At 25.2% G+C, this 26,325-nt stretch overlaps 1 protein-coding gene across 2 annotated transcripts; it reads left to right on the top strand.

Annotated features, from left to right (window-relative positions):
• The first annotated feature begins 10,654 nt into the window (after positions 1-10,654).
• LManII (Lysosomal alpha-mannosidase II) lies at positions 10,655-26,070 on the top strand. Of its 2 annotated transcripts, none has more exons than XM_075293534.1 (8): positions 10,655-10,955; positions 11,144-11,514; positions 13,800-14,142; positions 17,163-17,296; positions 17,434-18,080; positions 24,060-24,274; positions 24,346-25,197; positions 25,260-26,070. In XM_075293534.1, the coding sequence occupies exons 1-8, from the start codon at positions 10,821-10,823 to the stop codon at positions 25,842-25,844; spliced, it is 3,282 nt and encodes a 1,093-aa protein (XP_075149649.1). In that variant the 5' UTR covers positions 10,655-10,820; the 3' UTR covers positions 25,845-26,070. The 2 variants fall into 2 exon arrangements, with proteins under 2 accessions (XP_075149649.1, XP_075149648.1); XM_075293533.1 differs by lacking the exon at positions 17,163-17,296 and adding an exon at positions 14,223-14,356.
• Positions 26,071-26,325: the final 255 nt, after the last annotated feature.

The following is a 26,325-nucleotide window of genomic DNA, read 5'->3' as shown; positions in this document are numbered from 1 at the left end:
TTATTTCTATATAAAACTTTGTCAAAAATTTTGAATTAATTATACGGTCAAAATTTGGTCAAGGGAAAACGCGTGTAAATCGGTGAAATCGTTTATTTTAAAAATCAAATTAATTTTTTTTTTTCAAGTTCAATTAGTATAAAATTCAGGAAAAATATTCAGTTAGGCTTTCGCTTTTCCAAATCCGAATTGCCGGGCCTCACGCTTGACACCTGCCATCAGATTTTGTACAGCCACCTTGTCCACCTTCTTCGCCGCAGAAAGCCAGTTTGCCTCGAACTGCTGCTGGTCCTTAGCAGTTTTTTTGGTCTTCTTTAGGTTCCGCTTGACAATAGCCCAGTATTTCTCAATTGGGCGGAGCTCTGGCGTGTTGGGAGGGTTCTTGACCTTGGGAACCACCTGCACGTTGTTGGCGGCGTACCACTCCATGGCCTTTTTACCGTAATGGCAAGATGCCAAATCCGGCCAAAACAGTACGGAACAACCGTGTCTCTTCAGGAAAGGCAGCAGACGTTTATTCAAATACTCTTTCACTTAAATTTCTTGGTTGACAGTCCCGGAAGCTATGAAAATGCTGCCTTTCAAGCCACAGGTACAGATGGCTTGCCAAACCAGATATTTCTTTGCGAACTTTGACAGTTTTATGTGATTGAAAATATCTGCTACCTTTCCCCTTCCTTTTGCCGTATAAAACTCCTGTCCCGGAAGCTGCTTGTAGTCGGCTTTGACGTAGGTTTCGTCGTCCATTACCACGCACTCAAACTTCGTCAGCATCGTCGAGGATCGCCCTTTGGCCGTCGTATTTTGTTTATCATCGCGATTTGGAGTCACTACCTTCTTGTAAGTCGATAGTCCGGCTCGTTTTTTGGCTCGATGCACGGTTGTAGACGATACACCCAGCTTATTTGCTGCATCTTGGAGAGAGAGGTTAGGGTTTCGCTTGAAACTACCGGCAACACTCTTTGTCGTCTCAGCGGCTTCCGGTTTTCGATTTCCCCCCGATCCAGACTTCCTGGCTGTCGACAAACGTTCCCCAAACACTTTAATTACATTTGTAACGGTTGATTTGGCAACTTTTAGCGATTTTGCCAGCTTTGCGTGCGAGTAGCTCGGATGCGCGAGCAAAATTTTGATGCGCTGCTTTTCTTGCTTGGACGGCATTTTGACAACTGAAGAGTGAATTCCAAAATCAAAATAGGAGCAACATTCTACACACACACAACCTTCAAAATGAGGGTTGTTCAGGTTTTTTAAATGCAAAATTGAAAGAAATACGTCAAGTTTATATTGACCAAATTTTGACCGTATCACCCTTTATGCTCATAATTTGAGAGGAATGTTTTGCAGAATATCAAAAATTCTACTAATCTACTAAATAGTAAAAAATCCTGCAAGTTTGGCAGAATTCTACCAACTGTGGCAACCGTGGTCGTGAAGGCTGTTTCCCTGTAGTTTAAAGGTCGTCGGACAAATGACGGGTTATTACTTGTTTGTTTTGACTACATAGGTTAGGTTAAGTTAGGTTATGTGGCAGCCCGATGTATCAGGCTCACTTAGACTATTCACTCCATTGTGATACTACATTGGTGAACTTCTCTCTTATCACTGAGTGCTGCCCGATTCCATGTTAAGCTCAATGACCTCCTTTTTATAGCCGAGCACGAACGGCGTTCCACATTGCAGTGAAACCACTTAGAGAAGCTTTGAAACCCTCAGAAATGTCACCAGCACTACTGAGGTGGGATAATCCACCGCTGAAAAATTTTTTGGTGTTCGTTCGTAACAGGAATCGAACCCACGACCTTGTGTATGCAAGGCGGGCATGCTAACCATTGCACCACGGTGGCTCCCCACTACATAACTCAAGAACTACTGCACCGATTTTAACCAATCTAATTTCTATAAAAAAATTTCTCAATTTTCTGTCTCAAATTCGATGTTTCAGAAAATTTTGTCAACATTTTAATTCTATAGTAATTTTGTCAATATTTTATTGCTATAGAAAATTTTGTCAAAATTTTATTTCTATAGAAAATTTTGTAAAAATTTTATTTATATGTAAAATTTTGTCAAAATTTTATTTCTATATAAAATTTTTGTAAATTTTTTTTCTATAGAAATTTTTGTCAACATTTTATTTCTATGGAAAATTTTGTCAAAAATGTTATTTCTATAAAAAATTTTGTCAAAATGTTATTTCTATAAAAAATTTTGTCAACATTTTATTATTATAGACAATTTTGTAAAAATCTTATTTCTATATAAATTTTTTGTCAAAATTTTATTTTTATAGAATTTTTTTTTTCAAAATTTTATTTCTATAGAAAATGTTGTGAAAATTTTATTTCTACAGAAAAATTTTTAAAAAAATTATTTCTGTAGGAAATTTTGTCAAAATTTTATTTCTATAGAAAATTTTGTCAAAAATTTATTTCTATAGAAAATTTGGCCAAAATTTTATTTCTATAGAAAATTTTGTCAATATTGTATTTCTATAAAAAAAATTTGTGAAAAAATTAATTTGTATAGAAAGTTTTGCAAAAAGTTTATTTCTATAGAAAATTTTGTCAAAATTTTATTTTTATAGAAAATTTTGTCAAAATTTAATTTTTTAAGAAAATTTAGTCAAAATTTTATTTTTTTCGAAAATTTTGTTCAAAATTTTATTTCTATAAAAAATACCTATAGGGCTTCGCCCGAATAAATTTGACAAGCCTACTTTTCCTCTGTTGGTTAAGCTACACTAACAACAAACAAAACGAATAAATTTTATTTCTTTAGAAAATTTTGTCAAAATTATATTTCTATAGAAAATGTTGGGTAAATTTTATTTTTATAGAAAATTTTATTTCTATAGAAATTTTTCTATAGAACATTTGGTCAAAATTTTAGTTCTATAGAAAATTTTGTCAAATTTTTATTTCTATAGAAAATTTTGTGAAATTTTTATTTCAATAGAATGTTTTGCCAAAAATTTTATTTCTATAACAAATTTAGTCAAAATTTTATTTCTTTAGAAAATTGTGTCAAAATATTATTTCTATAAAAAAAAATTATAACCTCTTAGTTGGAGGGGAATACTTTGCTAAATCTACGAAAATGTAAAGAATTTAACCAATCTACCAAACAGTAAAAAGTCGACCATTTTTGATAGAATTCTATCAACAGTGAAGGCTGTTATCCTGTAGTTTGAATGTCGTCCAACAGATGGCGCATTTTTTAGTATTGTTTTGGCTACGTAACCAGGGTTGATAAAGTTGACACTTTTTTGCTTTTTTTGGTACATTTCGACTGCCAAAAGCACCGTGGCACGACCGCGAACCATTTGGTACTTTTTCATCACAATTACTCTATATAGAATTATTCTGTCCTAAATGTGAACGTTTCTCAGATATCAACTCAACTCTAAAAATTATAAATAGCGGACATTGAAGAAATAAATATATTCCAAAATGAGGATATTTTAGTTTTTATTAAAGAATGTCAACATTTTTGTGAGAAATACCACATTCGTCCGCAAATGTGAAACTTGAAATATGATTTTTTCGCCACACTGAGGAACAGAGTATTATAAGATAGTGTATATGTTTGAAACACCTAGAAGAAGACGAAATACACACATGGTGTCTTTAGCAATAATGCTTAGAGCTGGCCTCTGAGCCGGTTGCCATAGTTGGTAGAATTTTCTAAATACAATTTTGTCAAAATTTTCTATAGAAATAAAATTTTGTAAAAATTTTCTATAGAAATAATATTTTGACAAAATTTGACAAATTTATATAGAAATAAAATATTGTCCAACTTTTCTATAGGAATAAAATGTTTACAAAATTTGCTATAGAAATAAAATTTTCACAAAGTTGTTTATACAAATAAAATGTTGACATAATTTTCAATAGAAATAAAATTTTGATAAAATTGTCTATAGAAATAAAATGTTGACATTTTCTATAGAAATAATATTTTGACAAAATTTTCAATAGAAATAAAATTTTGTCAACATTTTCTATAGGAATAACATTTTTACAAAATTTTCTATAGAAATAAAATTTTTACAACATTTTCTATAAAAATAAAGTTTTGACAAAATTTTCAATAGAAATAAAATTTTGACAAAATTTACTATAGAAATAATATTTTGACAAAATTTTGTATAGAAATAAATTTTTACAAAATTTTCTATAAATATAAAATTTTCAATAGAAATAAAATGTTGACATTTTCTATAGAAATAATATTTTGACAAAATTTTCTAAAGAAATAAAATTTTGTCAAAATTTTCTATAGAAATAAAATGTTGACAAAATTTTCTATAGAAATAAAATTTTGTAAAATAAGATTTTTTTTAGAAAATCTAAAAAAAATTGTCCAAATCGGTCTAGATATTAATATACTTTTACAAAAGTCTTTAAATTTGATTTTATATAATTTTAGCACCTTTGGGCTTAGAAAAGTACTTTTTTAATAGATTTTTAGTACTTTTTCGTCAACATCATTTATCATCCCTGTACGTAACTCAAGAACTACTGCACCCATGTGAAGTTCGTTCAACACATGGCGCATCATTATTTTTTGGAGTTTTTACGACGTACCTCAAAAACGATTTAGACCTGTCGAATGCCACTTTTAAGCCAAAATTCTTCGCAAGAAAATTGCGAAATATCGAAAGAAGAACATCGTGCTGCGAGGAAAAACCTTCAGAGCAACGGTGCACAGTACCCATCTATTTTCTTTCTTGCATCTTAATTAATTACGATCTGACAATTAGTTATTTTTAACAAACCTTTTTTTATAAATAACTCAAAAAATGCTGATTTTGATTTTTTCAAGAGGCAGTTCAAATAAATGAAAAGTTTTGGGGCCAGCCGCGGAGATCAGGCCCAGCTATTAATAATATAAAATTAATATACAATATATAATAATTTTTAAATCACTTTATTATGTCCTATAAATATTACAAAATTCGCTTTCTTTAATTCACAAAAAAAAAACAATTTTTCACCTAACATATTAAATAAAGGGTATATCCATGTCAAATAATTTTTTCCTACCATGTACTACACTTCAGATGTTAATTCTCATATAATGGCCACCATCAATATCTATCGATGACCTGGTATACCGCATTCGGTGTTCATATTATGAACCAATTTAGATTATCGAGAAAAGGGGATGTACTGGAAGATATGATTGATTAGAGGTTCGAGTATACTGATAAACGTAAAATAACAAGCAAATGATTATGAGACAAATTGGCCAATTCATTCATGCACTAGAAGTTAATGTTTTCGATAGGGGAGAGATAAGAACAGGTAATATTAAATTAGTGAATGGAAAAGGGGCTCAAGTTTAATTAATTATGCTTATATAGATTTTTTATATATTGATTTAATTGAGGATTTAACAAATTTCTATAAAAATCTGGGAAATAATAACAAATAATAAATGCAAATTCTACTGGGGCGAATTTTAACTACCCACCACCAAAAATTGTATATAAGAAAATTTCTTGAAATTATACAATGAAAGAATGTGAAACCCATTCATAGAAATGAAATTTTGAGATAAACACAATTTTCCACAATTAGCCTACATTTTCCATTCTGTTAAGTTCACTTTTTTTGAGTGTATTTTCATATTCCATTAGTCCAGTCCCTTTAATCTCCCTTCCAATCTTCTGTTAAAGCCAGTTTGTGTAATAATTTACCTATCGAATCCGGTTTAATTCTTATCTTCGAATATCAATGTGACATATTAATGGAAATCTATAAAAATTTGATTGGTTTTTCCTGACATGCAACAAGCAAAAAGTGCATTACGCCTATATTAGATTTCGATATGAAAAATATTCTTCTTCGTGTAATCAATGATATACAAAAACTAAGACTACCATTAACAATGTATGAATGACACTTGCAGAAGAGCCTATCCTATGACAAACACTTATTTTACTAAAGTAGGCATAAATAAATCAAACTAATGATGTACGAAGGGAAGGCAAAAGAGCAAAAACAACATTTATGATTAATTAAATAGCAGTAACTCAGTTAGTTACGAAGTTCGAATTTGGCTATTAGTAAGTACAGGCTGACAAAAAATTTATACAATTTTTTATAGAAATAAAATTAAAAAATCATTCTATAGAAATAAAATTTTGACAAATTTTTCTATAGAAACAAAATTTTGAGAAAATTATATATAGAAATATATATATAGAAATAAAATGTTGACAATATTTTCTATAGAAATAAAATTTTGACAGAATTTTCTATAGAAATAAAATTTTGAGAAAATTTTCCGAAGAAATACAATTTGACAATTTTTTTTTAACAAAAATAGAATTTTTACAAAACTTTCTATAGAAATAAAATGTTGACAAAATTTTCTATAGAAATAAAATCTTGAGAAAAATTTCTCCAGAAATTAAATTTTAGCAATCGTTTCTATATAAGTAAAATTTTTTCAAACTTTTCTATATAAATAATATTTTGTCAAAATTTTCTATAGAAATAAAATTTTGACAAACATTTTTCAAATCAATTTTTGACAAAATTTTCTATAGAGATCAAATTTTGACAAAATTTTCTATAGAAATAAAATTTGGACAACATTTTCTATAAAAGTAAAATTTTGACAAAATTTTCAATAGAAATATTATTTTGACAAAATTTTTTATGGAAATAAAATTTTGACAAAGTTGTCTATAGAAATCAAATTTGAACAAAATTTTTCTATAGAAATAAACTTTTAACAAAAATTTTCTATATAAATAAAATGTTGAAAAAATTTTCTATAGAAGTAAAATTTTGACAAAATTTTCTATAGAAATAAAATTTTGACAAAATTTTCAATAGAAATCAAATTTTAACAAAATTTTCTATAGAAATAAAATGTTTCTATAGAGATCAAATTTTGACAAAATTTTCTATAGAAATAAAATTTTGACAAAATTTTTTATAGAAATAAAATTTTGACAAAGTTGTCTTTAGAAATCAAATTTTGACAAAAATTTTCTATATAAATAAAATGTTGACAAAATTTTCTATAGAAGTAACATTTTGACAAAATTTTCTATAGAAGTAACATTTTGACAAAATTTTCTATAGATGTAAAATTTTCTATAGAAATAAAATTTTGACAAAATTTTCAATAGAAATAAAATTTTAACAAAATTTTCTATAGAAATAAAATTTTAACAAAATTTTCTATAGAAATAAAATGTTGGCAAAATTTTCTATAGAGATCAAATTTTGACAAAAGTTTCTATAGAAATAAAATTTTGGCAAAATTTTTTATAGAAATAAAATTTTGACAAAGTTGTCTATAGAAATCAAATTTGAACAAATTTTTCTATAGAAATAAAATTTTGACCAAAATTTTCTATAGAAGTAAAATTTTGACAAAATTTTCTGTAGAAATAAAATTTTGACAAAATTGTCAATAGAAATAAAATTTTGACAAAATTTTAACAAAAGTTTTTATAAAAATAAAATTTTGACAAAATTTTCGATAGAAATAAAATTTTTACAAAATTGTCTATAACAATAAAGTTTTGACAAAGCACAAATAAAATTTTGACAAAGTTGTCTAGAGAAATCAAATTTGATCAAAATGTTCTATAGAAGTAAAATGTTGACAAAATTTTCTATAGAAATAAAATCTTGAGAAAATTTTCTCCAGAAATTAAATTTTAGCAAACTTTTCTATAGAAATAAAAAGATTGGCAATATTTTCTATAGAAGTAATATTTTGTCAAAATTTTCTATAGAAATAAAATTTTAACAAAATTTTCTATAGAAATAAAATGTTGGCAAAATTTTCTATAGAGATCAAATTTTGACAAAAGTTTCTATAGAAATAAAATTTTGGCAAAATTTTTTTATAGAAATAAAATTTTGACAAAGTTGTCTATAGAAATCAAATTTGAACAAATTTTTCTATAGAAATAAAATTTTGACCAAAATGTTCTATAGAAGTAAAATTTTGACAAAATTTTCTGTAGAAATAAAATTTTGACAAAATTTTCAATAGAAATAAAATTTTAACAAAAGTTTTTATAAAAATAAAATTTTGACCAAAATGTTCTATAGAAGTAAAATTTTCTATAGAAATAAAATTTTTACAAAATTGTCTATAACAATAAAGTTTTGACAAAGCACAAATAAAATTTTGACAAAGTTGTCTAGAGAAATCAAATTTGAACAAAATGTTCTATAGAAATAAAATGTTGACAAAATTTTCTATAGAAATAAAATCTTGAAAAAATTTTCTCCAGAAATTAAATTTTAGCAAACTTTTCTATAGAAATAAAAAGATCGGCAAGATTTTCTATAGAAATAATATTTTGTCACAATTTTCTATAGAAATAAAATTTTAACAAAATTTTCTATAGAAATCAAATTTTTACAAAAATTTTCTATAGAAACAAAATTTTGACAAAATTTTCTATAGAAACAAAATTTTGACTAAAATTTCTATAGAAATAGAATTTTGTTAAAATTTTCTATAGGAATAGATTTTTTAAGTTTCTATAGAAATAGAATTTTGATAAATTTTATATAGAAATAGAATTTTGACAAAATTTTCTATGGAAATCAAAATGACAAATAGATTTTTTTTTTAATTTTCTCTGGAAATAGAATTTTGTTACAATTTTCTGTAGGAATAGATTTTTTTAAGTTTTCTATAGAAATAGAATTTTGATAAAATTTATATAGAAATAGAATTTTGACAAAATTTTCTATGGAAATAAAATTTTGACAAAATTTTCTATAGAAATAAAATGTTGACAAAATTTTCTATAGAAATAAAATTTTGACATAATTTTCTGAGAAATAAAATTTTGACAAAATTTTCTGAGAAATAAAATTAAAAAAAAAAAAATTTAAATAAAATATTTACAAAATTAAACAAACAAACAAAAAAAATTAATGAAATAAAATTTTGACAAAATTTTCTATAAAAAGAAAATGTTGACAAAATTTTTTATAGAAATAAAATTTTACAAAATTTGCTATAGAAATAAAATTTTGACAAAACTTGCTATAGAAATACAATTTTGCAAAAAATTTCTATAGACATAAAAGTTAGACAACATTTTCTATAGAAATAAAATGTTGGCAAAATTTGCTAAAGAAATTCAATTTTGACAAAATTTGCTATAGAAATACAATTTTGACAAAAATTTTCTATAGACATAAATTTTTGACAAAATTTTCTATAGAAATAAAATGTTGACATAATTTTCTGAGAAATAAAATTTTGACAAAATTTTCTGAGAAATAAAATTTGAAAAAAAAAAATTAAATAAAATATTTACAAAACTTTCTATAGAAATAAAATTTAGACGAAATTTTCTGTTGAAAGAAAATTAAAAAAAAATATTGAAATAAAATTTTGACAAAATTTTCTATAAAAAGAAAATGTTGACAAAATTTTTTATAGAAATAAAATTTTACAAAATTTGCTATAGAAATAAAATTTTACAAAATTTGCTATAGAAATAAAATTTTGACAAAATTTGCTATAGAAATTCGATTTTGACAAAATTTGCTATAGAAATACAATTTTGCAAAAAATTTCTATAGACATAAAAGTTAGACAAAATTTTCTATAGAAATAAAATGTTGTCAAAATTTGCTAAAGAAATTCAATTTTGACAAAATTTGCTATAGAAATACAATTTTTACAAAAATTTTCTATAGACATAAAATTTTGACAAAATTTTCTATAGAAATAAAATTAAGACAAAATTCTCTATAGAAATAAACTTTGGACAAAATTTGCTATAGAAATACAATTTCGATAACATTTTATATAGAAATACAATTGTGACAAAATTTTATATTGTAATACAATTTTAAATAAAAATTCTAAAAAAATAAAATGTATAAAATATGGAAATAAAATTTTAACAACATTTTATATAGAAATAAAGTGTTGACAAAATTTTCTTTAGAAATAAAATTTACAAAAAATCTAAAAGAATAAAATGTATAAAAAAAAATCATTTGGGATACACAATTTTAGGTCGAACCACTTAACTGTAAGGGACTTCATTGAAAAGTTAATCGATTTTTGTACAGGAAAAAACTTTATATCAGAGAAATTCGTATTCTATGCTAAGGAAAATTCCAGTTCATATTGTAAGGACATGAAATCTTTGACCTCAGGACACTATATTTTCTATTGTATGATGGAGGGTATAAAAAGTGATTTTACAATTATTTTTGCTTTTAAATCGTGTTATCGTTTCCGATTTCCCATAAATTTTAAATCTCCAATAATTTTCAGCACTCTCAATAGTGTTAAGAACATACTTATGCTATTATTTTGCACACCATTGTCAGAAAATGTGCATTTGCGCCATTATTTTATGTCTTATCACTGAGTGCGAATGATAGCATGAGGTAAGTGATGAGCATTATAACTAAGCTCTCACTCAAACAAATAGTAAACAAATCACGGTTTACAACGCCCTCACCCCACCCCTATGCAATGGTCTATGGCAATTATGTTGCTTTCCTATAACTCAGAATCTTCAAGATACACTCAGAGTGCAGAGAGAGTGTGTGTGCGTGTGTGTGCTTCCAGTGCGAGTACATTTGCCACTTAGGCTCAATAAATAGTACATGCAATCCACATTTGAGCTTAGTTCAATCAGAGACCTTAGCCGGGATGGTTTAGGAAGTCGGCGTTTGTGAATTGTAAAATTTTTTGTATAGAGTGAAAAAAACCATAATAATTAACTAACAAAAATCCTCACATTACAAAGAATAAAAAATAATTAAATTTCAATAGTCATTTCCTGGTTATTCAAGATGTTAACCAGAGAAGGCTTGCATTCTTCGAAACGTTTAATTTGGCTATGCATAACGTTGACAGTGATCAAAAGTGCTGAGTTATTCCCTCAGAAAAAATCAGTACCAAATGTGGGGGCAAAGTGTGGCTATGCGGTAGGTCATCAAAAGTTATCGCAAATAATGTAATCAAATAAAGAGAAAAACGAAAAAAAACTAACACGGCTTAACTAAGCAAATTAACGATGAGAAAGTATAAGCATTTTTTTATTATTTTTGTGATTATTGCAAAAACCAATGAAAAAAAAAACTATAAAATTATCTACAATTTGGAATACTTCTAGAGTTGTCCACGCACTGAACCCCATATGCTAAATGTCCATTTGGTGCCTCACACACATGACGATGTGGGCTGGTTGAAAACAGTCGATCAATATTATTATGGCAGTCAAACGTTGATACAAAAAGCCGGTGTTCAATATATTTTGGATTCTGTTGTCCAGGAACTACTAAAGGATCCCCAGAAACGTTTCATCTATGTGGAATCCGCTTTCTTTTTCAAATGGTGGTCCGAACAGACACCAGATCTACAGGAACAAGTAAAAATGTTGGTCAATGAAGGACGATTGGAATTCATTGGTGGTGCCTGGAGTATGAATGATGAGGCAACTACTCATTATCAAAGTATTATTGATCAATTTGCCTGGGGTCTAAGGTGAGTTGGAAATGCATTACAGTCACGGTTGCCACTCGAGCCCAAAATAATCCACCAAAACTTTATTTCTATAGAAAATTTTGTCGAAATTTTATTTCCATAGAAAATTTTGTCAACATTTTATTTCTATAGAATATTTTGTCAAAATTATATTTCTACAGAAAATTTTGTCAAAAGTTTATTTCTATAGAAAATTTTGTTAAAATTTGATTTTTATAGAATATTTTGTCAAAATTTTATTCCTATAGAAAATTTTGTAAAAATTATATATCTACAGAAAATTTTGTCAAAATTTTATTTCTATAGAAAATTTTGTAAAAATTTTATTTCTATAGAAATTTTGTCAAAATTTTATTTCTATAGAAAATTTTATCGAAATTTTATTTCCATAGAAAATTTTGTCAAAATTTTATTTCTATAGAAAATTTTGTCAAAATTATATTTCTACAGAAAATTTTGCCAAAATTTTATTTCTATAGAAAATTTTGTCAAAGATTTTATTTCTATAGAAAATTTTACAAAATTTTATTTCTAAGAAAATTTTGTTAAAACTTCATCTCTAAAGAAATTTTGTCAAAATTATTTTCCTAGAGAAAATGTTGTCAAAATTTTATCTCTATAGAAATTTTGTCAAAATTTTATTTCTATAGAAAATTTTGTCAAAATTTTATTTCTATAGAAAATTTTGTAAAAATTATATATCTACAGAAAATTTTGTCAAAATTGTATTTCTATAGAAAATTTTGTAAAAATTTTATTTCTATAGAAAATGTTTACAAAATTTTATTTCTGTAGAAAATTTTGTCAAATTTATATATTCTATAAAAAATTTTGTCACAATTTTATCTCTATAGAAAATGTTGCCAAAATTTTTATTCGTATAGAAAATATTGTCAAAATTTTTATTTCTATGAAAATTATGTCAAAATTATTTTCCTAGAGAAAATGTTGTAAAAATTTTATCTCTATAGAAATTTTGTCAAAATTTTATTTCTATAGAAAATTTTGTCAAAATTTTATTTCTATAGAAAATTTTGTCAAAATTTTATTTCTATAGAAAATTTTGTCAAAATTTTATTTCTATAGAAAATTTTATTTTTATAGAAAATTTTGCATAATTTTATTTCTATAGAAAATTTTGCCGAAATTTTATTTCCATCGAAATTTTTGCATAATTTTATTTCTGTAGAAAATTTTGTCAAAATTATATTTCCACTGAACATTTTGTCAAAATTTTATTTCTATAGAAAATTTAGTCAAAATTATATTTCCATTGAAAATTTTGTCAAAATTTTATTTCTATAGAAAATGTTGTCAAAATTTTATTTCTATAAAAAATGTTTACAAAATTTTATTTCTAAAGAAAATTTAGTCAACATTTTATTTCTACAGAAAATTTTGTCAAAATTTTATTTCTATAGAAAATTTTGTCAAAATGTTATTTCTGTAGAAAATTTTGTCAAAATTATATTTCTATAAAAAGTGTCACAATTTTATCTCTATAGAAAATGTTGTCAAAATTTTTATTCGTATAGAAAATATTGTCAAAATTTTTGTTTCTTTGAACATTTTGTCAAAATTATTTTCCTAGAGAAAATGTTGTCAAAATTTTATCTCTATAGAAATTTTGTCAAAATTTTATTTCTATAGAAAATTTTGTCAAAATTTTATTTCTATAGAAAATTTTGTCAAAATTTTATTTCTATAGAAAATTTTGTCAAAATTTTATTTCTATAGAAAATGTTGTCAAAATTTTATTTCTATAGAAAATTTTGTCAAAATTTTATTTCTATACAAAATTTTGTCAAAATTTTATTTCTATAGAAAATGTTTACAATTTTGTATGTATAGAAAATTTAGTCAACATTTTATTTATATAGAAAATTTTGTCAAAATTTTATTTCTATAGAAAATTTTGTCAAAATTATATTTCTACAGAAAATGTTATCAAAATTTTATTTCTGTGGAAAATTTTGTTAAAATTTTATTACTATAGAAAATTTTGTCAAAAATTTATTTCTATAGAAAATTTTGTCAAAATTTTATTTCTATAGAAAATTTTGTCAAAATTTTATTTAGATTAAATGAAGTGTCACTCCATCAAGTTTGTTAGCTATCAGACAAGCGATTTAGAAATGAAATATACCTAAAATTGGTTGCATTATATATCAGTCACCCTAAAATTATTTGAATAGTGTTTCGTAGAGGTCTCCATCCAAAATTTTAATAAATATTTTTGTGAGTTTTTTTTATTTTTTAATATCCTCACTTTATCCATTTTACAGACGTCTCAATGATACCTTTGGCGAGTGTGGACGTCCCCGTATTGGTTGGCAAATTGATCCATTCGGTCATTCGCGTGAAATGGCATCCATATTTGCTCAGATGGGTTTTGATGGTTTGTTCTTTGGCCGTCTGGACTATCAGGATAAGGATGAACGATTAATGACTAAAAAAGCCGAAATGATATGGAGAGCTTCGGCAAATTTAGATGAAGCAGCTCATCTTTTTACGGGGGCGTTGTACAATCAATATCAACCTCCACCAGGTTTTTGTTTTGATATTCTATGTGCCGATGAGCCCATAATCGATGGCAAACATAGTCCAGATAACAATGTTCAGAGAAGGGTATGTATTAGAATGTTGAACAAATGATAAGACCCAACTAACTAATCAACTTCTAACCATAACTCTTCAAATATATATAGGTCGATGAGTTCTTTGACTTTGTTAATACGCAGTCGAAGTACTATCGTACTAACAACATTATCATAACCATGGGTGGGGATTTCACCTATCAGGATGCCAATGTTTATTACAAAAATTTGGATAAATTAATAAGGTAATTAAGTTTTACCAACAAAATTTTAAATATTGAAAAGCTTTATTGAGTGCAAGAAAATGTTGAAGAAACTTTACTTGAAACTTGGCAACGCACTAAAAACAAATGTTAATTTGTTTACAAGCTAATTTTCTTAGCATATCTTCTAATTCTAAATTCTAAAATTCACTGATAGGCGTATATTCGAAAATTTTTCTAATGGGAGTATTTTCTTAAAAAATTTACGAGCCAACGAACTTTCGAATTTTTTAAATAAATTGCTGATAACCGAATTTTCTTAGAAAATTTGGTAATAGGCGAATTTTCTTAGACAATTTGTTAATAGTCGAATTTTCTTTAAAAATTTGGTGAAAGGCGAATTTTCTTAGAAAATTTGGATAGGCGAATTTTCTTAAAAAATTTGATGATAGGCGAATTTTGTTGGAAAATTTAGTGATAGGCGAATTTTCATGGAAAATTTGGTGATAGGCGAATTTACTTAGAAAATTTGTTGATAGGCGAATTTTCTTGGAAAATTTAGTGATAGGCGAATTTTCATAGAAAATTTCGTAATAGGCGAATTTTCTTAGAAAATTTTGTAATAGGCGAATTTTCTTAGAAAAGTTGGTGAGAGGCGAATTTTCTTAGTAAATTTGGTGATAGGAGAATTTTATCAGAACATTTGGTGATAGGCGAATTTTATTAAAAAATTTGTTGATCGGCGATTTTTCTTAAAAATTTTGATGATAGGCGAATTTTATTAAAACATTTGGTGATAGGCGATTTTTCTTAAAAATTTTGGTGATCGGCGAATTTTATTAAAAAAATTGGTGATAGGCGATTTTTCTTAGAAAATTTGGTGATCGGCTAATTTTATTAAAAAATTTGGCGATAGGCGATTTTTCTTAATTTTTTTTTAGAAAATTTGGTGATAGGAGATTTGTTTTTGAAAGATTTGATAGGCGAATTTTCTTAGAAAATATGGTGATAGGCGAATTTTTCATAGAAAATTTGGTGATAGGCGAATTTTTATAGAAAATTTGGTGATCGGCGATTTTTCTCAAAAATTTTTATGATAGGCGAATTTTATTAAAACATTTGGTGATAGGCGATTTTTCTTAAAAATTTTGGTGATCGGCGAATTTTATTAAAAAAATTGGTGATAGGCGATTTTTCTTAGAAAATTTGGTGATCGGCGAATTTTATTAAAAAAATTGGCGATAGGCGATTTTTCTTAATTTTTTTTTTAGAAAATTTGGTGATAGGAGATTTGTTTTTGAAAAATTTGATAGGCGAATTTTCTTAGAAATTTTGCAAATAGGCGAATTTTTATAGAAAATTTGGTGATCGGCGATTTTTCTCAAAAATTTTGATGATAGGCGAATTTTATTAAAACATTTGGTGATAGGCGATTTTTCTTACAAAATTTGGTGATCGGCGAATTTTATTAAAAAATTTGGCGATAGGCGATTTTTCTTAATTTTTTTTAGAAAATTTGGGGATAGGAGATTTGTTTTTGAAAAATTTGATAGGCGAATTTTCTTAGAAATTTTGCAAATAGGCGAATTTTCTTAGAAAATTTGGTGATAGGCGAATTTTTCATAGAAAATTTGGTGATAGGCGAATTTTTATAGAAAATTTGGTGATAGACGAATTTTTCATAGAAAATTTGGTGATAGGCGAATTTTTATAGAAAATTTGGTGATAGACGAATTTTTATAGAAAATTTGGTGATATGATAAATTTGGTTATAGAAATTTTTCATAGAAATTTTTGTGATATGAGTATTTTTTATTGAAAATTTGGTAATAGTCGAATTTTCTTAGAATATTTGGAGATAGGCGAATTTGGTTAAAAAATTTGGTGATCGGCGATTTTTCTTAAAAATTTTGGTGATAGGCAATTTTTCTTAAAAAATTTGGTGATAGGCAAATTTTATTAAAACAGGTGATAGGCGAATTTTCTTAGAAAATTTGGTGGTCGGCGAATTTTATTAAAATATTTGGTGATAGGCGATTTTTCTTAAATTTTTTTTAGAAAATTTGGTGATAGGCCATTGTTTTTAGAAAATTTGGTGTTAGGCGAATTTTCTTAGAAAATTCGGTGTTAGGCAAATTTTCTTAGAAAATTTGGTGGTGGCGAATTTTCTTAGAAAATTTGGTGGTAGGCGAATTTTCTTAGAAAATTTGGTGGCAAGCGAATTTTCTTAGAAAATTTGGTGGCAAGCGAATTTTCTTAGAAAATTTGGTGGTGGCGAATTTTCTTAGAAAATTTGGTGATAGGCAAATTTTTCATAGAAATTTGGTGATAGGCAAATTTTTCATAGAAATTTGGTGATAGGCAAATTTTTCATAGAAAGTTGGTGATAGGCAAATTTTTCATAGAAATTTGGTGATAGACGATTTTTTTTAATTTGGCACCAGGCAATTATTCTTAGAAAATTTTCTGAAAGGCACAGTTTTAAATAAAATTTCCTTCCTTTTGGTGGAATATTGTCTGGTAGGTGAATTTTTATGGCAAATTAGCTAATAAATTTGCTGCAGATGGAAGTTTTTATAGAAAATATGCAGATAGGTGAATTTTTTTTTTAACAAATTTCCATAAAAACGTTTTTGTAGAAAATTTTTTGATATGCGAAAATTTGCTGTTATGCGAATTTTTATAGAAAATTTGATCATAGGCTAATTTTCTAACAAAACTGGCTAATAGACGAATTAAAAAAATTTAGATATTTTAGGGAAATCCTCACCCTTGCCTATTTGTGGGCTTACAAAATTGTATGGACTATAATCCATAAGTGTCTAATCGGAATTTCTTTGGTTTTTAGGTTAATGAGTTCTTCGATATAGCTCTGAAAATGGCTAAGGGTTATCGAGCCAATCATATTCTAGTTACCATGGGTGAGGATTTCCATTATCAAAATGCCAATATGTGGTATAAAAATTTGGATAAACTCATAAAGTGAGTAACATAATCCTGATAAATGGGAAAAATAAAGACAAGTCAAGTTTCATAAACATATTCTTGAAACAATAAAGAATTAAAAAAAAAAAACATTACTATTATTTCACGTAAAAATCTTATCTCCATCCCCACAGATATGCCAATGCCCGCCAAGTAAATGGTTCCAACATAAATCTTCTATACTCCACACCCTCATGCTATCTGAAAGCCCTACATGATGCCGGTATAACTTGGCCTACAAAGGATGATGATTTCTTCCCTTATGCCTCAGATCCACATGCCTATTGGACAGGCTATTTCACATCACGTCCCACCATAAAACGTTACGAACGTGTGGGCAATAATTTCCTGCAGGTTTGCAAGCAATTGACCACTCTCTCACCCAATCGTTATCCGGAACTTTTGCCTCATTTGAATTTTATGCGTGAAACTATGGGAATAATGCAACATCATGATGCTGTCACCGGAACGGAAAAACAAAAGGTGGCCTTCGATTATGCGCGTCATTTAAGTGTGGGCATGAGAACTTGTGAGGCCAATTCCAGATCTGTTTTGAATGTATTGACCGAAGGAGAATCACCGAGGCCAAAACGCTATGGCAAACCAAGACCAGTTAAATTTGAATTCAAAACTTGTTCACTTTTGAATATCAGTTCGTGTGATGTTTCAGAGCAAAGTGATCAGTTCACGCTGACTCTCTATAATCCTTTGGGTCATCCTGTACATGATTATGTTCGAGTACCGGTGGCTGATGTTAATTACTTGGTCAAGGATCACAAAGGTAGGTAGAGCAATTATGACGTTGTAAACTCAATTGATCACAAAGGTATCACAAAAACTTTCGGAAGAAGGACACATTTATTTATCTCCTTATTTATCTTTCCCCAAAATTAGGGAAACGTTAATAATAGAAACAAAATTTTGACAAAATTTTCTATAAAAATAAAATTTTGACAAAATTTCCTGTAAAAACTAAAATTTTGACAAAATTTTCTATAGAAATGAAAACTTGACAAAATTTCCAAAAAAAAAATCAAACTTTTGTGTACAAATAAAAGTTTGACAAAATGTTCTATAGAGACACCATTTTGTCAAAATTCTCTAGAGAAATGAAATTTTTTATAAAGATTTATTTTAGAAACAAAATTTTTACAAAATTCTCGAGAGAAATGAAATGTTTACAAGATTTATTTTAGAAATACAATTTTGACAAAACTTTATATAGAAATAAAATTTTGAAAAATTTTCTTTGGAAATAAAATTTTGACAAAATTTACTTTGGAAATAAAATTTTGACAAATTTTTCTATAGAAATGAAAACTTGACAAAATTTCAAAAAAAAGAAATTTCTGTAGAAATAAAAGTTTGAGAAAATTTCCTATAGAAATACAATTTTGACAAAATGTTCTATAGAGATAACATTTTGTCAAAATTCTCTAGAGAAAACAATTTTTTACAAGATTTATTTTAGAAATAAATTTTTTACAAAATTCTCTAGATATGAAATTTTTACAAGATTTATTTTACAAATAAAATTTTCACAGGACTTTATATAGAAATAAAATTTTGACAAAAATTTTTTTGGTAATAAAATTTTGACAAAAATTTTCTTTGGAAATAAAATTTTGACAAAACTCTCTAGAGAAATTTTTACAAGATTTATTTTATTTTATTTATTTTAGAACTAAAATTTTGACAAAACTTTCTATAGAAATAAAATTTTGACAAAACTTTCTATAGAAATAAAATTTTGACAAAATTTTCTATAGAAATAAAATTTTGACAAAATTTTCTTTGGAAATAAAATTTTGACAAAACTTTCTATAGAAATAAAATTTTAACAAAATTTTCTATAGAAATAAAAATTTGACAAAATTTTCTTTGGAAATAAAATTTTGACAAAATTTTATTTCCAAAGAAAATAAAATTTTGACAAAATTGGCTATAGAAATAAAATTTTGACAAAATTTTCTATAGAAATAAAATTTTGACAAAATTTTCTATAGAAATAAAATTTTGACCAAATTTCCTATAGAGATAATATTTTGACAAAATTTTCTATTGTGATAAAATGTTGAAAAAAATTTCTATAGAGATACAATTTTTACAAAATTTTCAATAGAAATAACACTTTGAAAAAAATTTTATTAAAAATAAATTGTTGTCAAAAATTTTTATAGAAATAAAATGTTGGCAAAATTTTCTATAGAAATAAAATTTTGACAAAATTCTCTAGAAAAATGAAAATTTTACAAGATTTATTTTAGAAATAAAATTTTGACAAAGCTTTCTATAGAATTAAACTATTGAAAAAATTTTCTTTAGAAATAAAATTTTGATAAAATTTTCTTTGGAAATAAAATTTTGACAAAATTTTCTTTGGAAATAAAATTTTGACAAAATTTTCTTTAGAAATAAAATTTGGCAACATTTTCTATACAAATAAAGTCTTGACAAAATTTTCTATAGAAATAAAATGTTGACAAATTTTTCTATAGAGATAAAATTTTGATAGAATTTTCTAGAAAAATAAAATTTTGACAAAATTCGCTACAGAAATAAAATTTTGACAAAATTCATTTTTACAGATATATAATATATAAATTTTCTACAGAAATAAAATTTTGACATAATTTTCTATAGAAATAAAATTTTGACAAAATCTTCTATAGAAATAAAATCTTGACTAAATTTTCTATAGAGATAATATTTTGACAAAATTTTTATAGAGATATAATGTTGAAAAAATTTTCTATAGAGCCAAAATTTTGACAAATTTTTTTTGGAAAAAAATATAGACAAAATTTTCTATAGAAATAAATTTTTGACATAATTTTCTATAGATATAAAATGTTCACAAAATCTTCTATAGAAATAAAATCTTGACCAAATTTTCTATAGAGATAATATTTTTACAAAATTTTTATAGAGATATAATGTTGAAAAATTTTCTATAGAGCAAAAATTTTGACAAATTTTTTTTAGAAAAAAAATTTACAAAATTTTCTATAGAAATAAATTTTTGACAACATTTTCTATAGAAATAATATTTTGACAACATTTTCTATAGAAATAATATTTTGACAATTTTTTCTATGGAAATAATATTTTGACAATTTTTTCTATAGAAATAAAATTTTGACAAAATTTTCTGTAGAAATAAAATTTTGACAAAATTTTCTTTAGAAATAAAATTTTGACAAAATTTTCTTTGGAAATAAAATTTTGACAAAATTGGCTATAGAAATAAAATTTTGACAAAATTTTCTATAGAAATAAAATTTTGACAAAATTTTCTATAGAAATAAAATTTTGACCAAATTTCCTATAGAGATAATATTTTGACAAAATTTTCTATTGTGATAAAACGTTGAAAAAAATTTCTATAGAGATACAATTTTTACAAAATTTTCAATAGAAATAACACTTTGAAAAAAATTTTATTAAAAATAAAATGTTGTCAAAAATTTTTATAGAAATAAAATGTTGGCAAAATTTTCTATAGAAATAAAATTTTGACAAAATTCTCTAGAAAAATGAAAATTTTACAAGATTTATTTTAGAAATAAAATTTTGACAAAGCTTTCTATAGAATTAAACTATTGAAAAAATTTTCTTTAGAAATAAAATTTTGATAAAATTTTCTTTGGAAATAAAATTTTGACAAAATTTTCTTTGGAAATAAAATTTTGACAAAATTTTCTTTAGAAATAAAATTTGGCAACATTTTCTATACAAATAAAGTCTTGACAAAATTTTCTATAGAAATAAAATGTGGACAAATTTTTCTATAGAGATAAAATTTTGATAGAATTTTCTAGAAAAATAAAATTTTGACAAAATTCGCTACAGAAATAAAATTTTGACAAAATTCATTTTTACAGATATATAATATATAAATTTTCTACAGAAATAAAATTTTGACATAATTTTCTATAGAAATAAAATTTTGACAAAATCTTCTATAGAAATAAAATCTTGACTAAATTTTCTATAGAGATAATATTTTGACAAAATTTTTATAGAGATATAATGTTGAAAAAATTTTCTATAGAGCCAAAATTTTGACAAATTTTTTTTGGAAAAAAATATAGACAAAATTTTCTATAGAAATAAATTTTTGACATAATTTTCTATAGATATAAAATGTTCACAAAATCTTCTATAGAAATAAAATCTTGACCAAATTTTCTATAGAGATAATATTTTTACAAAATTTTTATAGAGATATAATGTTGAAAAATTTTCTATAGAGCAAAAATTTTGACAAATTTTTTTTAGAAAAAAAATTTACAAAATTTTCTATAGAAATAAATTTTTGACAACATTTTCTATAGAAATAATATTTTGACAACATTTTCTATAGAAATAATATTTTGACAATTTTTTCTATGGAAATAATATTTTGACAATTTTTTCTATAGAAATAAAATTTTGACAAAATTTTCTGTAGAAATAAAATTTTGACAAAATTTTCTTTAGAAATAAAATTTTGACAAAATTTTCTTTGGAAATAAAATTTTGACAAAATTTTCTTTAGAAATAAAATTTTGACAAAATTTTCTATACAAATAAAATTTCGACAAAATTTTCTATAGAAATAAAATTTTGACAAATTTTTCTATAGAAATAAAATTTTGATAGAATTTTCTAGAAAAATAAAATTTTGACAAAATTCGCTACAGAAATAAAATTTTGACAAAATTCATTTTTACAGATATATAATATATAAATTTTCTACAGAAATAAAATTTTGACATAATTTTCTATAGAAATAAAATTTTGACAAAATCTTCTATAGAAATAAAATCTTGACTAAATTTTCTATAGAGATAATATTTTGACAAAATTTTTATAGAGATATAATGTTGAAAAAATTTTCTATAGAGCCAAAATTTTGACAAATTTTTTTTGGAAAAAAATATAGACAAAATTTTCTATAGAAATAAATTTTTGACACCATTTTCTATAGAAATAATATTTTGAAAAATTTTTCTATAGAAATAAAATTTTGACAAAATTTTTTATAGAGATATAATGTTGAAAAATTTTCTATAGAGCAAAAATTTTGACAATTTTTTTTAGAAAAAAAATTTACAAAATTTTCTATAGAAATAAATTTTTGACAACATTTTCTATAGAAATAATATTTTGACAACATTTTCTATAGAAATAATATTTTGACAATTTTTTCTATGGAAATAATATTTTGACAATTTTTTCTATAGAAATAAAATTTTGACAAAATTTTCTGTAGAAATAAAATTTTGACAAAATTTTCTTTAGAAATAAAATTTTGACAAAAATTTCTTTGGAAATAAAATTTTGACAAAATTTTCTTTAGAAATAAAATTTTGACAAAATTTTCTATACAAATAAAATTTTGACAAAATTTTCTATAGAAATAAAATTTTGACAAATTTTTCTATAGAGATAAAATTTTGATAGAATTTTCTAGAAAAATAAAATTTTGACAAAATTCGCTACAGAAATAAAATTTTGACAAAATTCATTTTTACAGATATATAATATATAAATTTTTTACAGAAATAAAATTTTGACATAATTTTCTATAGAAATAAAATTTTGACAAAATCTTCTATAGAAATAAAATCTTGACCAAATTTTCTATAGAGATAATATTTTGACAAAATTTTTATAGAGATATAATGTTGAAAAAATTTTCTATAGAGCCAAAATTTTGACAAATTTTTTTTGGAAAAAAATATAGACAAAATTTTCTATAGAAATAAATTTTTGACAACATTTTCTATAGAAATAATATTTTGACAAATTTTTCTATAGAAATAAAATTTTGACAAAATTTTCTATAGAAATAAAATTTTGACAAAATTTTCTATAGAAATAAAATTTTGACAAATTTTTCTGTAGATATAAAATTTTGACAAAATTCGCTATAAAAATAAAATCTTGACAAAATTTGCTATAGAAATAAAATCTTGACAAAATCTCCTATAGAAATAAAATCTTGACCAAATTTGCTATGGAAATAAAATTTTAACAAAAATTTCAATAGGAATAAAATATTAACAAAATTTTCTGTAGATATAAAATTTTGACAAAATTTTCTATGGAAATAAATGTTTGAAAAAATTCGCTATAGGAATAAAATCTTGACCAAAATTTCTAAAGAAATACAATTTTGAGAAAATTTTCTATAAAATTAAAATTTTGACAAAAATGTCTATAAAAATAAAATGTTGACAAAATTTTCTATAGAAACAAAATTTTGACAAAATTTTCTATAGAAATAAAATTTTGACAAAATTTTCTATAGAAATAAAATTTTTAGAAAATTTTCTATAGAAATAAAATTTTTAGAAAATTTTCTATAGAAATAAAATTTGACAAAATTTTCTATGGTAATAAAATTTTGGAAAATTTTTCTATAGAGATGCAATTTTTACAAAATTTTCAATAGAAATAACATTGTTATTAAAAACAAATTGTTATTTTAATAACAAATTGTTATTCAAAATAAAATGTTGACAAAATTTTTTATAGAAATAAAATGTTGGCAAAATTTTATACAGAAATAAAATGTTGATTAATTTTTCTGTAGAAATAAAATTTTGACAAAATTTTCTATAGAAAATTTGACAAAATATATATATTTTGACAAAATTTGGTATGGAAATAAAGTTTGGACAATATTTTCTATAGAAAGAAATTTTGACAAAATTTTCACATCAGAATATAGTTTCGAATTGATTATAAATTTGTATACATTTGGTTGCAGATGTTGTCATGGATATACAGTACGTACCAGTAGCTGAAGCTGTACAAAAATTGAAATTCCGCAAATCGGCAGCCAACTATGAACTGATATTCTATGCCAAGGATATACCAGCTTTTGGCTATAAATCTTTCTATATACAAAAAACTGATGGTCATCACATGAAGCCAGTACCAGATCCAGATAATATGTCCAGTTTAGTGGATATAGGAAATCAGGTAAAAATCGCCAGATTTCTTACGATAATATTTGAGAAACCAAATTGAATAATGTCACTTTTTCCTTGCAGCATATGCGTTTGACTTTTGATACCAATGGTTTCCTATCAGCTGTCGATGCTGAAGGTATCAGTCATATGATTAGTCAAGAATTCCTCTATTACGAAGGAGCTGAAGGCAATAATCGTATATTTAGAAATAGATCATCGGGGGCGTATATATTTAGACCTAAAACTGATACAGTCCATACAGTAACTGTGGCTCCAGAGATTACAGTCTATCGGGGTAATTTGGTTGAGGAAGTCCATCAGAAATTCAATGATTGGATTAGTCAGGTGGTCAGAGTTTACAAGGAGAAACGTTATGCCGAATTTGAATGGATGGTTGGTCCCATTCCTGTGGACGATAAAGTGGGCAAAGAGATTGTGACTCGTTTCAATTCGGACATTAAATCGGAAGGCATCTTCTATACAGATTCGAATGGTCGTGAGATGATTAAACGTTTGAAAGATCATCGTGATACATGGAGAGTTAAGCTGCATGAACCTACAGCGGGTAACTATTATCCGGTAACCACAAAGATTGCTTTGGAAGATGAACATACACGCATGGCCATATTAACTGATCGTGCCCAGGGTGGATCTTCTTTGGCCGATGGCTCCTTGGAATTAATGATACATAGGCGTTTGTTACATGATGATGCTTTTGGTGTGGACGAATCCCTGAATGAGACAGCCTATGGGCAAGGTTTAGTGGCCCGGGGAATTCATTATTTGATTGTGGGTCCCTCACAATTGGACCAAAGTCCAACTACACAATCTCTGGAAAGATTTACGCAATTGCAAAAGACCTTAGCACCATGGAGATTCTTTAGTGAGACGAATTATTCCTACACAGAATGGAGTCAACAGTTCACCAATATTGTAAGTATAGCAATAACGAAGAAGGTCTATGACTCTAATGGAATATTTTTTGTTATTTACAGTTCACTGGCTTATCGCTAAATCTTCCCAAAAATATTCATCTTCTCACTTTTGAACCTTGGCATGATCATGAAATTCTTGTTCGTTTCGAGCATATTTTGGAAAAAGATGAAGATCCCAAATATTCCAAATTTGTTCAATTCAATGTTAAGAATGTTTTCCAAGGCTTTGGCATTAGTGATATACGTGAGACCACTCTCGATGGTAATGCTTGGCTAGATGAAAATCTTCGTATGGAATTTGTCCCCGATCCCGAAGATCATCTTTATGAGAGTTATGCTGTCTTTGCAAAATCTTTTGAATATGTTCAATTGCAAATGGCAGAGCGGCCCATGTATTCAACAAAATTCCATGATGAACTTTTACCTGCTGGTGAACTGGGTGCTGAAAATAATCGTCTGAAAAGGAATATCGCCTCGCACTCCCATCAAGAATTGAATCGTTTACGTAGTGAAAAACTTAAGAGAATGAAATATTCTGTGGGCGAATTGCCTTTGGAGAATACGGACGATAAGAAATTCCTGATTGAATTAAGTGCCATGCAAATCAGAACATTCATTTTGACTTTGGGTCCAGTGTCTGAATAAGTTTTTTTTATTATCAACCATTAATCAATTATTTTGCAATGTATCGCCAATATAAATAAATACATATACATCAAATGTTACACTGAAAAAAAAAATATTTACGTGATATTAATGATTACGCAACCTAAATTTTAGGATGCGAAATTTACAAAATATTAAGAACAAACTTCTTTAAAATAATGAAATTTTAATTAAAATAAAGATTTCAAACATTTTTTTCATTAAATTTAGGACACAAATTTTGTAAATTTGCTTCCTCCATTAAAGTCGCATATCTTTGAACTAAGGCTAATTTTCCTTAAAGTAAAGATAAATATTTTTGATTTAAAGAAATTGTCCTTAAGTGAAATATAGGAACTTTAGATTTAAGATAAAAACGCTTCAAATATAGGATATGACTTATTTTGAGGATTTAGCGTCTTTGGTTTAAAGTTGTAATGGAATTAAGAAAACATTTTTTACTTTGAAGTATCCGTTATAA

This window comes from Haematobia irritans, chromosome 2 (assembly GCF_050003625.1).
Source record: "Haematobia irritans isolate KBUSLIRL chromosome 2, ASM5000362v1, whole genome shotgun sequence".
Taxonomy (NCBI): Eukaryota; Metazoa; Arthropoda; class Insecta; order Diptera; family Muscidae; genus Haematobia; species Haematobia irritans.
Note: the sequence above shows the minus strand (reverse complement) of the source record. Positions and strands in the feature narration are given on the sequence as shown.